The sequence below is a fragment of the Bolinopsis microptera genome, chromosome 13 (genome assembly GCF_026151205.1).
Source record: "Bolinopsis microptera isolate Bmic1 chromosome 13, MBARI_Bmic_1.0, whole genome shotgun sequence".
Classification (NCBI taxonomy): Eukaryota; Metazoa; Ctenophora; class Tentaculata; order Lobata; family Bolinopsidae; genus Bolinopsis; species Bolinopsis microptera.
The window spans coordinates 2,403,501-2,414,926 of record NC_087084.1 but is presented as its reverse complement, the minus strand read 5'-3'; the positions used below and the strand labels follow the sequence as shown (position 1 = coordinate 2,414,926).

The following is an 11,426-nucleotide window of genomic DNA, read 5'->3' as shown; positions in this document are numbered from 1 at the left end:
GTTCTGTCCAGGAACCGCAATTTTCTTCAGGAACCGTATTTTGCTTCAGGAACCGTGGTTTTCTTCGGGAACGGTGATCCTCTTCGGAAACGGTGGTCCTCTTCGGAAACGGTGGTCCTCTTCGGGAACCATAGTTTTCTTCAGGAAGCGTAGTTATTTTCGGGAAACATGGTTCTTTTCAGGAATCAATAACCATGGTAATTCTCGTCGGGAACCATGGATCTGTCCAGGAACCGTCGTTGCATAAAGAATGTAACACAAATAAATGTTGGTTCTGTATTCTGATTCACAGATGATACCTGTATGATGAATTTCCCGATGATTTGTTCGCACTTAAAAACACAAAATTTGTGATTCTTCTGTGTTGAACTTATTGTTTCATGTCGATCATATATAATATATACATTATTTCGACTTTCAAGTGTCAAGTTATTATTTAAACGTGCGAATGCGCTATTGCAAATGCGCTATTTGCACGTGCAAAGAAGTATTTTGAAGTCAATATTTTGAGTCTCACTCTCAGGAAGGTGCTACAAAATAAATCTTTGCTGCAGTGAGCTACACTAATAATGAGCTTTATGAAAATACAAAGCATCACACTATACTACTGCTATGCCATGTATCATTGATACACGTTCGCGCGCGAAAGGAGGTATACACGTGTGTATATATATATACATTAATGCCATCATTTGATACAGTATATATACACGCTGCACAGGGTAGAGTGTGCAACGATAAACGAGTCCAATACAATTCTTGGCACACGTTTTGGTAGGTTATATAATAATGTTAACGGGTGATACTCGTAAAATACCTGTTCCATATATGGACCGTCGACGAGTCCAACTCGGCGCGCATTTTGGTAGGTTGTAAACCTACAAATAATAATGCAGTATAAAACTACAAAAATATTTGCCCTATTATATATATTTTGTAGGTTTATAACCTACCAAAACGCGCGCCAAGTTGGACTCGTTGGCACGCGGCCTATGTCAATTCGAAGCCTGATGTTTAGTTTTTTGAATTTCAATTTATATTAAATTTACTTTAAATTTAGATGACGCGTTCACAGGAGGGGCTAAGTGCAAAGAAACTGCTGCTCACTGCTGCTCACTGCTGCTCACTGCTGCTCACTGCTTCTCACTGCTACTAACTGCTGCTCACTGCTGCTCACTGCTGCTCACTGCTGATCACTGCTTATCACTGCTGCTCACTGCTGCTCACTGCTGCTATGGGCGCGCGCGCGACAGCAGCAGTGATCTGAGCAGCACTCGTGCGCGGCGGGTCATACAACGTATAACACTATGACGAGTCATTTTTCCGAATCTCTATCATATGATTATGAACATAAATATAATAGTCTGAGGTCCTCAGGTAATAATTATATCAATCTCGAAGGTTTGACATCGTCAATCAAACTCTAAATGTACAAATTTACCATGGTAAATTGTATTTGCTCTAACCAGAGCCCTCTCGCTTGCAGTAGCGCGCGACCGCCGTAGGCGGCAAAAGATCCTACTTGTGAAACAAGCGCGTCACGCAGTACGCGTAGGCACATGGCTATGTGAAGGTGATACTCGTAAAATATTTGTTTCAAATATTAGGACTGTCAACGAGTCCAACTCGGTGCGTGTCTTAGTACGTAGGTTATGAACCTATAACGCAGCTCTTTGAGGCCTAATAGTGCATTTTGCTGATCTACTGTGGTTGCGAGAAAATGCGCGGCGCGGCTCATACCAAGAGTGTTTCTTATTGTTTATGTATTATAAATAAATACCAAAAGACTTGGTTTTTGTTTTAAAAAAATTGTTATTAATGAATACCAAAATTTAAAACTTTTTTTTCTAAAAGAATTTGTTTTCCTATATCATATTTTATATGAGCTTGTTGAGCTTATTCACCTAACCATGTGCTTTTGCGGACGGCAGGCGCGAGCTACTGCAAGCGGCAGCAAGCGCAAGGGCTCTGGATTGTGGATAGAGCAAGCTGAGTCTGATCCACTGTAAACAATATTTGTTTAGAATAAGATAGTATTTTAATTTTGTGCTAACTTGATTCACGATGTCAATCCTTCGCAGCTCGGTGAGGCACAGTGGTGCATCTCGCCGATCTACCGAAGGTTGCGAGAAGCATTATTTGATGCGCGCGCGACCCAGTAGTGCATCGCGCTACAAATGCTAACGTACGTCGCGTTACGTTTACAAATATTTTTGAAAAGAAGTAAGTTCAATAAGTAAATATTGAGTCATTTATCGACGGATATTATGTATTACTCGTCTAAATTTCTTCATAGTAGCGCGCGCCGATTTCAGCTTTCTTCTCGAGGCAGGTGCATGCTTCGAAGTAGCGCGGGCTGGGCTAGTCCATTAACAATGGACAAGTCACGTACAACAGATTACAGAAATAAAATATTTCAGATAGTCTGCAGTTCTTGCATGTCTCAGTTCATATCCATCTGCTGTTGGGCCTGTTCCTAATTTCCCAAGGATGCATATCGAAATCATAAAGTTACAGTACACATTCAAATATATTTGCACTCGGCAGTGTTTAAAAAGTGTCCCCTTTTAATATTGATCATGTACTAAAATTAACTTTCAAAAGTTTTGGTTTTGTGTCAAGGCCTCGAAAACCGAAACAGCGTTGCTCCAAGTTTCATTCTTAAGCTTGTTAATTGCAAATATGGGGGTCCATCTTTTTCCTCAAAATAAGCCGTACTTTATTTTAATTTCAACTCAAACATTTTGATAGAAGTAACCTCTTAACATTCACATATTCTGTTTGATGATTTTTTCATCTAAAAGCTCAAAGACAAATGAAGCTGTTGTGAGACACTATGAATGACCAACCACCATTCGAAAGGCACGACCTTTTCCCAAACTATGTGTACAAAGACATTGTAGTACCTCCCTTTTGCACTCCTGAAAGATATGCTGCACTTCACACAAAAGCTTTCACTCCCCGCATGGATGACATCGTGGTGTCCACGTTCGCTAAAAGTGGTACTACTTGGTTGCAAAACATTTTGTATTATCTAGTAGGCTGTCCTAATGGACCAATAGTTCGTTTAAATGAAACGGTGCCTTGGTTACAGGGTGAATCGGTGAAGTTGGACCATATTGAGAAGATGAAGAGCCCAAGGGTGTTCAAGACTCATGATTATTGGAGTTGGATGCCCAAGAAATTAAGGGAGACTGCTCGCTTTATTTACTGCTCTAGAAACCCTAAAGATCAAGTCGTTTTTTATTTTCATCATATGAAAACCCTAAAATCCTTCTATGGAGACAAATGTGCTGACATGACATTTGACGAATATTTTAGCCAAATCTATATTTAGAAAGACGTGACAGAATTCGGACTTTGGGAAGATCACAATATTGAATGGTTAGAGCAGTCTTTGAGAAAGAACATTTTGTATTTGACCTATGAAGATCTCAAAGAAAATACTGAGAGGGAGATAAGAAAAATAGCAGAGTTTCTTAGTCTTTCTGTGTCTGAAGAATGTATTGCTAATACTCTAAAGAAAAGTGGATTCAAGCATATGCAAAATAGTGAAAATGTGAACTACTCTTGGCTTACTGGCTTAAAATCAGGATTCCTACGTAAGGGTGAAGTTGGTGGATGGGTTGAATACTTGAATGAAGAGCAATCTGCTTACTTTGAAAATCCCATCGAACGAGTTATTCAAGCTGGTGGTCATGTTAGGTGTAATTTATAAGTCTTCAAATAACGAAAATAATGGGCACAATTGAAAATATCTTGTCTAAACAATGATTTACATTCTAGTCATAGTTGTCACTATTTGAATTATGCGCACCCAATGGACATTAATACAATATTCATATTCTTTAATGTCAATGTTTTTAAATTTTTCATAATGTCAGTATAATTTCGTACCTGTGTGAAAGTGTTATGTTGAGCAGCTGCCATCTAAATTCTATTGAAATTTGAAATAGCAAGCCTTATATTGTTTATAATTACTTTCAAGTCTTACATCAGGCTGACACTAAGGTGCAGCAATTTTCAATATTAATAAGGTCTTAGTAGCATAATGACTAAATACAGCATAAGGGTAGAATGAAGATTATTTATTCGCTGTGCTTTGTGCTGTATATAAAGTGCATTAATTCACTATTATTTTCTGCTCTTATCCCTTATTATTAATGTTTTCTTATTATGGCTTAATCCAAAGCATTCTAATGAAATATCTAAGTTATTGTAAAATCCAGGTTTCTTAACATATATTGTGCTGTTTAGATATTAAAATATGTATAGTTTATTGTGATATGATAGGTTCAGATCATGATAGATGACATGAAATCAAATGAAATAATGTACTTAAAATATACCACCCATATGGACAGCAACTCCCTAGTATGCCAGGAACTAACCATGATAAAGCGGTTCTAAAGAGTGAGGTGAAAATATTCAGACTTGACCGAATCTTCAATCACTTCTGTTGTAACATAATTTACTTGAATAATAAACTTAATATTTCAGGATCATGTATTATGTGTTATGTATCCTCCACACATTATTATATAGCACAATATATGCTGCAGGTAACTATTTTCTATCGATGTTGTGAATCAAAAAATAGGTGTTTATTAGTTTATTAGGAACCTGATAACTATAACATTGGGTTTTATAGATAATTTTGCTTGAAATCCCAAAATAATCAAAATAATAATATGTTCATTATTTCAGAATACAAAGTCTTTGATGAGTCAGGATTAGCAATTGGATCATTTCAGTACCAAACAAAAATTGTTAAAAGAGACATAGTAAGTTTGGTCAGGTTATATTAAAATAAGGTTTTGATGGAAAGACACAGTGAGCTTTTTCAGAGATTGGTATATTTAAGTGATGATGACAAGTTTTAATAATGTTATTTTTGAATAGTATAATAATAATAGGTCTCAAATTAATCAGTCCTATCATCACAGGTGAAACCAGGAACAAAAACAATAGTTGCTCAAGATAACCACACATATTACAACTCTAAAGTATTCACAAATAGTAGTGCCTGGGTTGAATTAGACCCTGAGATTTCACAGCTTAACAAAGAAACACTGCACGATGGTCTTTCTAGTACCTTCAGATATGCTTATGTAAGTTAATTTCTTTGTGATTTATTCATTATTATCAATATAATAAACGTTGGAGTTGATTCTCAAACAGATCTGTGATACAGATGACGTGATTTATGTATTATGTATCATATTACTTCATGCAATAAGCAATAGGCTGCTTAATCAATTTAACATTACTACAACATTTTATTCCAAAATGGTCCTGGTTTATTAGTAACTCAATAACAATCTGTTTTCGCTCTTTTGACTGGGTCGATCTGAATATGTTTTGGGACCAAGTGAGAGTCTCCGCTCAGTTTTTCAAACAAACAGTTGTCGACGTTTCGGCCTCACTTGGTACCAGAAAATCAATTATTAGTAACTTGTAAGCAATAATCTCTACTTTTATCTAGCAGCTTTACAAAACTACGTTTTGTAAGTTTACTAACTACTAACAGTAATTAATATTTCAGAATATACGACTTCCATTTTCTTTTCCATTTTACGGTATCCCCCTAACTTCAATAATTAATATTTCAGAATATACGACTTCCATTTTCTTTTCCATTTTACGGTATTCCCCTAACTTCCATCACACCCACCACTGGAGGTGAGAATTCATTAATTCAATCCGTTATTAATTCACCCTTAACATATGATACTATTCCATACCCTCTTAGGTTGTATTCTAGATCATACTTGCGGTACTTATAACGTAAATCTTTGTCCTTTGTGGAACAGTTGAAATTGTACGACAAAGGACGAAGACATAAGTACAAATTTTTTTAAAGACATATTTAAAATGTTAACCTTCCGTAACCTCCAACTATTGTATGCTATTTTAAGCCTAAAATCGCACAAAATGTCACGTTTACATCCCACAATTCCCAGGTTTCATATTTGTGGGCGAGCTGATCCACAACCAGCTCACAGCTACGCAGTACATCGCCCCGCTCATGGCAGAGTTTAACCCCTCTCTTAGCAACGACTCTCACGTGTTTTATCACATCTCAGGTGAGAAGAGTTGCCTTCAGTTAGATGTTTAAATGTTAACAACCGTTCACAACAACATTCATGAAGAGTGAAGAGGTTTGGGTGTCAAAATCTCTTCAAATTTGTGTACAAAATGTGGAAGTGGTTTTGTTTTCTCACTGCATATACATCAACAACTATCACTACATTGATTTACATACCAAACAGTCAGTTTGAGATCGTATTTAATTTTTCTCTCACGTGTCAGCTACAATAAGCCACAAGAGCTGCACTGTAATCATATTATACAGTACTAGAAAGCCCCTGGTCACCGTTACTATTCAGCCTTTAATTCTCATCCAATTTGTACGTGGTGGTCATAAAATAAGAAGACACCTGCGCCTTGGAATTATAATCAAAATATATAATATATAATATATATATTATATAGTACATTATGTAGTAATTTAACACCTGTTAACTTTATTACCTGTTATCTTCACCAGTTCACCTAGAATCTGGACGTGCTCACAATGAATAGGGACAATGATACACTGTGTAGTCCAGTCTAAACGATTAGTGCTCTGTAACTGTGCGGTTACCATAGCTACAGTTTTACTTTACTACAACTCGTCATTGTTAAATAGCTCTCCAGAGAGCCCGTAATATTAAACAGAGAAGATCTAGTAGCGTGTAATATGGTGATTCGTGGTATTAGTAACTTGTTTATATATTCAACCCTCGATCGAATCTAGATAATATGTGCACTGTGATACGAACAGAGCTTTAATAGTTGTTCAAAGAGAGCGACCTGGGTTAATAAAGAGCAACTAGTCGTAACTTCTATTTTTCAAGTTCCAGCTACCACCAGGTGTACAACTTGTAAACACTACTAGATATTATAACATTCTATATTATAAAGGAGCAAACTGTGTGTAAAAGTGTAAACCAATCGTAAGAGTTGTCTACAACTTCCTATAATGCTGCTGCTGTGTTTTGTTCAAGCAAAACAATTGTTTAATAGAAGCAGCGTGTAACATGTCATTCTCTGTTACACGCTCTTCAACTGATCACAAAGTGGTATTTATTATATTTCATTTTCTAAAGTAATTCTATAAAAAAATAATAAATCTTATATAATTTAACTGCCACTTTAAACACTGTCCGTTCTCTTTCCTCTTCTTCTTCTTCTTCTTCTCGTTCTCTTCTTCTCTTTATGTCCATGCTATTGAGAGATTGCATTTGAAGGAAGTGTGCTTCACTAAAATACACACTACACAGTGCTCCATAGTGCTAAATGAGAGCGCTACTACAACACTTGAAGAGTGTAGCTTCAGTTCATTGTCCAATGTCCATTATACAGTGTATCCCCTCTCCTACTCTCCTAGAAACCACCTATACTACTATATTATATAGTATATACTACTCTATCCAGTGTTGTCCTCTAATGGCCCTATTACTCCATTACCTGTCATTAGCTCTACATACCACCTCATTAACAGTCACGTGCACAACACGTGGGCAGCACGTGGGCAACACTGGATCAGGGACTGGTACACTGACTAGGAGCACACGGAAACATTATGTTAGAAGCAGCTGAGCAGTGTTAACCTATACACTATACAGTATACAGTATACTAGTACACTAATATATACTAGTACTATAATAGAGTATAGCTAGACCTGCTAGAGTGATGCTATTTTAGAAAGCTGAGAGCTGACAAAGTTGAGGTTAGGTAAATTTAGGTGAGGTTAAGTGAGATTAATTGAGGTTTAGTGAGTTTAATTGAGTTAAGGCTAGCTTAGGTGGGCTTTAATATTTAAAACACTCCATATTCTTCAACACATCACAATCTGTGTACAGAATGATTCCCTCCCAGTAAAGATGAGTAAAGTAAGAGTCTCAGCAGTAAATAGCACACAGACAATACTATTAGCGGGAGTAGACATACAATACCTTGAGATTGGTAGATGTAAATACAGTGCCCTGCTATATAACATACAATACCTTGAGATTGGTAGATGTAAATACAGTGCCCTGCTATATAACATACAATACCTTGAGATGGTAGATGTAAATACAGTGCCCTGCTATATAACATACAATACCTTGAGATTGGTAGATGTAAATACAGTGCCCTGCTATATAACATACAATACCTTGAGATTGGTAGATGTAAATACAGTGCCCTGCTATATAACATACAATACCTTGAGATTGGTAGATGTAAATACAGTGCCCTGCTATATAACATACAATACCTTGAGATGGTAGATGTAAATACAGTGCCCTGCTATATAACATACAATACCTTGAGATGGTAGATGTAAATACAGTGCCCTGCTATATAACATACAATACCTTGAGATTGGTAGATGTAAATACAGTGCCCTGCTATATAACATACAATACCTTGAGATTGGTAGATGTAAATACAGTGCCCTGCTATATAACATACAATACCTTGAGATTGGTAGATGTAAATACAGTGCCCTGCTATATAACATACAATACCTTGAGATTGGTAGATGTAAATACAGTGCCCTGCTATATAACATACAATACCTTAAGATTGGGGGGGGGGGTGTAACCCAAAAAAACCCAACTCCTACCCAAGAAAAGGTAATACTGGGATTGGGTTTTTTTGGGTTTTTTTGGGTTTTTTAAACAAAATTTAAACAAAATTCTAGCCATTTCATTAATTGTATTGAATGTGAATTATTTCCCACTGAGTCTTACCTACGTGTTGTTCTCATGTCTTAACTTAATAGATAGTTTACATAGTATATAAGTGTGTTTATATTGATAGTATGTTATCACGATAGCAAACAGGATGTCTCGTTCATCGAGATATAATCCATATGAATGCACAAAGTGGAAATGTGCCAAATGTGGCAAATGTGTTCTCCTGTCATGGAAGGAGGCTATGACGAAGGTCAAGGCAAGTCAAAGCACATGACTTAAATTACTTGACTTAAGGCGGCTTCAGAGTCCGACTCTCGATGATGCGATGTGTCTCCAAAGCTTTCTGTCCGCCATAAGCTCCTTAATCTCCCCAGTGTTCTTGAGTCCAGTGTCACTTATTAGGTTATCGACGAAGGTGAGCGGTGGTCTACCCCTCCCTAGGTTCCCAAAGGAGAAGTTGGTGTGCTGCCAGGTCATCATGTCGCTGGATGTGCCCAGCCAACCTCATTCTTCTGGCCTGTATCTTCGAAATAACTCTTGGGAGTAATCCAAAGACCTCCTTATTGGTGCGATGTCCTCTCCAGTCCACGTTTAGGGCCATCTGAAGCATTCTACTGTAACATCCGTCTATTCTTTTCTTCAAAGATTCTGTTATTGTCCACGTTTTCGTTCCATACAGGAAGATTGATTCAACCATAGCTTGAACAGACGGATCTTTAAATCTCGGCGCAAATTGGACAACCATATAGCCTACATTTTGTGGTAGGCAGCCCATGCCTTGGCCTTGCGTAACCTAAAGTCGTGCTCCGTTGTACTAAAATCCTCAACTTCTTCTAAGGCATGTCCGTCCTTAGAAATTATTGTGTGTGGCTCCTCTCCTACTAAATTAACTGTAAGATCCTTGGTTTTAGACAAAAGAGATTTCCTGCCTCCTCATCAGATGAGGCTTCTGTAGGACTGTAGCATGTGATGACAGTGAGCCTGGGCTTTCCATTAAGAGAAATGGTGAGGATCCTTGCGCTGTAAGATTTTATAACTTTATAAGACTTATAGCCTCATATGCTGTCCTCTTCAAGATGATTCCTACTCTCCCATTAGAAGCGCCAGCTGCGTTTCTCCACGCAGATGAGATCACTGGATGAATCCCTTTGTCCATCTTTTCTATTCTGGTATTCTCAGCAATCAGCATGCACTACCCGATGTTCGATTCTTGCAGGGCAAGGATGTGCAGCTTGCTTCGAGAAAATAGTTCTTCAAGTTCGATGCGTTTGTGCTGTTCTTTGGCTGTTCTTATGTTAAACGTGCCAACCTGAGCAGCCCTTTTACATGATACAATGCAATTGATGTTCATATTTTTTTGATGTTTTCTTGTTTGACTTTCTGTAGAAATAGGTTGTCGTGTTGTGGAGACCGAGTCATCAGCTTCTGTAATAGCAGCGTAATTACCCCGGCAACCACTTCCACTAGAAAAATAAGGGGCTTTAACCCTTGGCCTTAAGCTGTTGATAAACTTCATCTTGACTTTTCAGTTGGCTCACAATCCTGTGCAGTCCCCTGCACATTCACACATTGGCAGTGGATTGTGTTCTTAACTCTTGCGCCACTAAAAGGTTAAGGGCATCCGCTTGAACAATAGCCATATTTAACTCTCACCATAATATCTTGGGTATCTTGAGCATGTAATTGCACGAACATATTCTATACAAGACAAATGTGACACTTCCTTTTTCTACCCAACAGCATCAGTTGTAATCCTTACCCAATCGTCACCTGCTCCAGTGTGGGACTTTTTATCCCAAAGCATAAAGAGGTTAGAGTGAGAACAGAGCTACACTTTAGCGGGGACTAACCCTTCCCCTGACTAGACTACCTCGTTACCCGGTACCCCGGGCATAGGGAGCCGTATCCTGACTACCAGAGTGTAGTCCAGTCTAGCTGGGTCATAGTAGACTAGGTTGAACAGGGTAACAGCCAACACCTCTTTAGCTACTGTGCAATCCACAGTAAAGATTTACGAGTCTCAAAGCTTCTTGTAGACCAAGAGTTAAGGAGTCAATAGATCAAATTATTGAACTTCCAGGGCTCAATGTCTCCCGTCGACCGTCCTGCCTTTAGCCTGGACCCCCTGTCCAGTATCCAGTCTTCACCACGCGGAGGTAGTGGCTTTCATCATGCTGTCCGATGAGTGTCTGGAAGAGGGCACCAGCAGGATACCCCTTTTCTAAGTTCGGGAGCCTCACATCAGACCAGGGCTTCCACCCAGCTTCTATCCAGCGGTGACGCCTTGGGCCACCTAAGCTTCACACAACCATTGAAAGACCACCTGCCTACGTCTGTAAAAATTTTGATGATGCGATTATTACAGTCAAGGGTCTGATGCTGTACATTCTCAGTGTAACAGCTGACAACAGTTATCAACACTTTATGCCCTGGCTGTTTACATCCGATGCCTGCGAGCAAACTTTATGCTGTCCTGCGCATAGGCCTCCATGCAGGCATTAGAACTAATCTGTGTTCTAACTTTCTAAGGATATGTTGGTTGGCATGGGCAAATCAAACCGTTCCCTCGAGCTTGATGCACTCGGCAAAAGTTTGATCCCTGTAACAGTTGCCCACTCTCGCAACAAGCTTGTTATACCGCATCCGAAAGCAGAGAAACTATTTTGAGGTAGATACTTCAATCCCAAGATTGTTCC

The 11,426-nt window shown here is 38.4% G+C and overlaps 2 protein-coding genes across 4 annotated transcripts in view; both read left to right on the top strand.

Annotated features, from left to right (window-relative positions):
* Positions 1-2,660: 2,660 nt before the first annotated feature.
* LOC134825180 (sulfotransferase 1B1-like) lies at positions 2,661-4,165 on the top strand. Its single transcript, XM_063837330.1, is given in 1 exon segment — positions 2,661-4,165. A coding segment is annotated over 1 exon segment (882 nt). The 5' UTR covers positions 2,661-2,836; the 3' UTR covers positions 3,719-4,165.
* A 314-nt stretch (positions 4,166-4,479) lies between these two features.
* LOC134825329 (plexin domain-containing protein 1-like) overlaps positions 4,480-11,426 on the top strand; it is a 35,893-nt gene continuing 28,946 nt past the window's right edge. For 2 of the 3 annotated variants that reach the window (XM_063837500.1, XM_063837499.1), the window contains exons 1-5: positions 4,500-4,562; positions 4,708-4,784; positions 4,947-5,111; positions 5,613-5,682; positions 5,964-6,086. In XM_063837500.1, coding sequence (XP_063693570.1) covers positions 4,505-4,562; positions 4,708-4,784; positions 4,947-5,111; positions 5,613-5,682; positions 5,964-6,086 — 493 coding nt within the window. In that variant the 5' untranslated portion in view covers positions 4,500-4,504. Of the gene's footprint in view, positions 4,563-4,707; positions 4,785-4,946; positions 5,112-5,612; positions 5,683-5,963; positions 6,087-11,426 lie in introns of all 3 variants that reach the window. The other variant, XM_063837502.1, reaches the window with a different exon arrangement.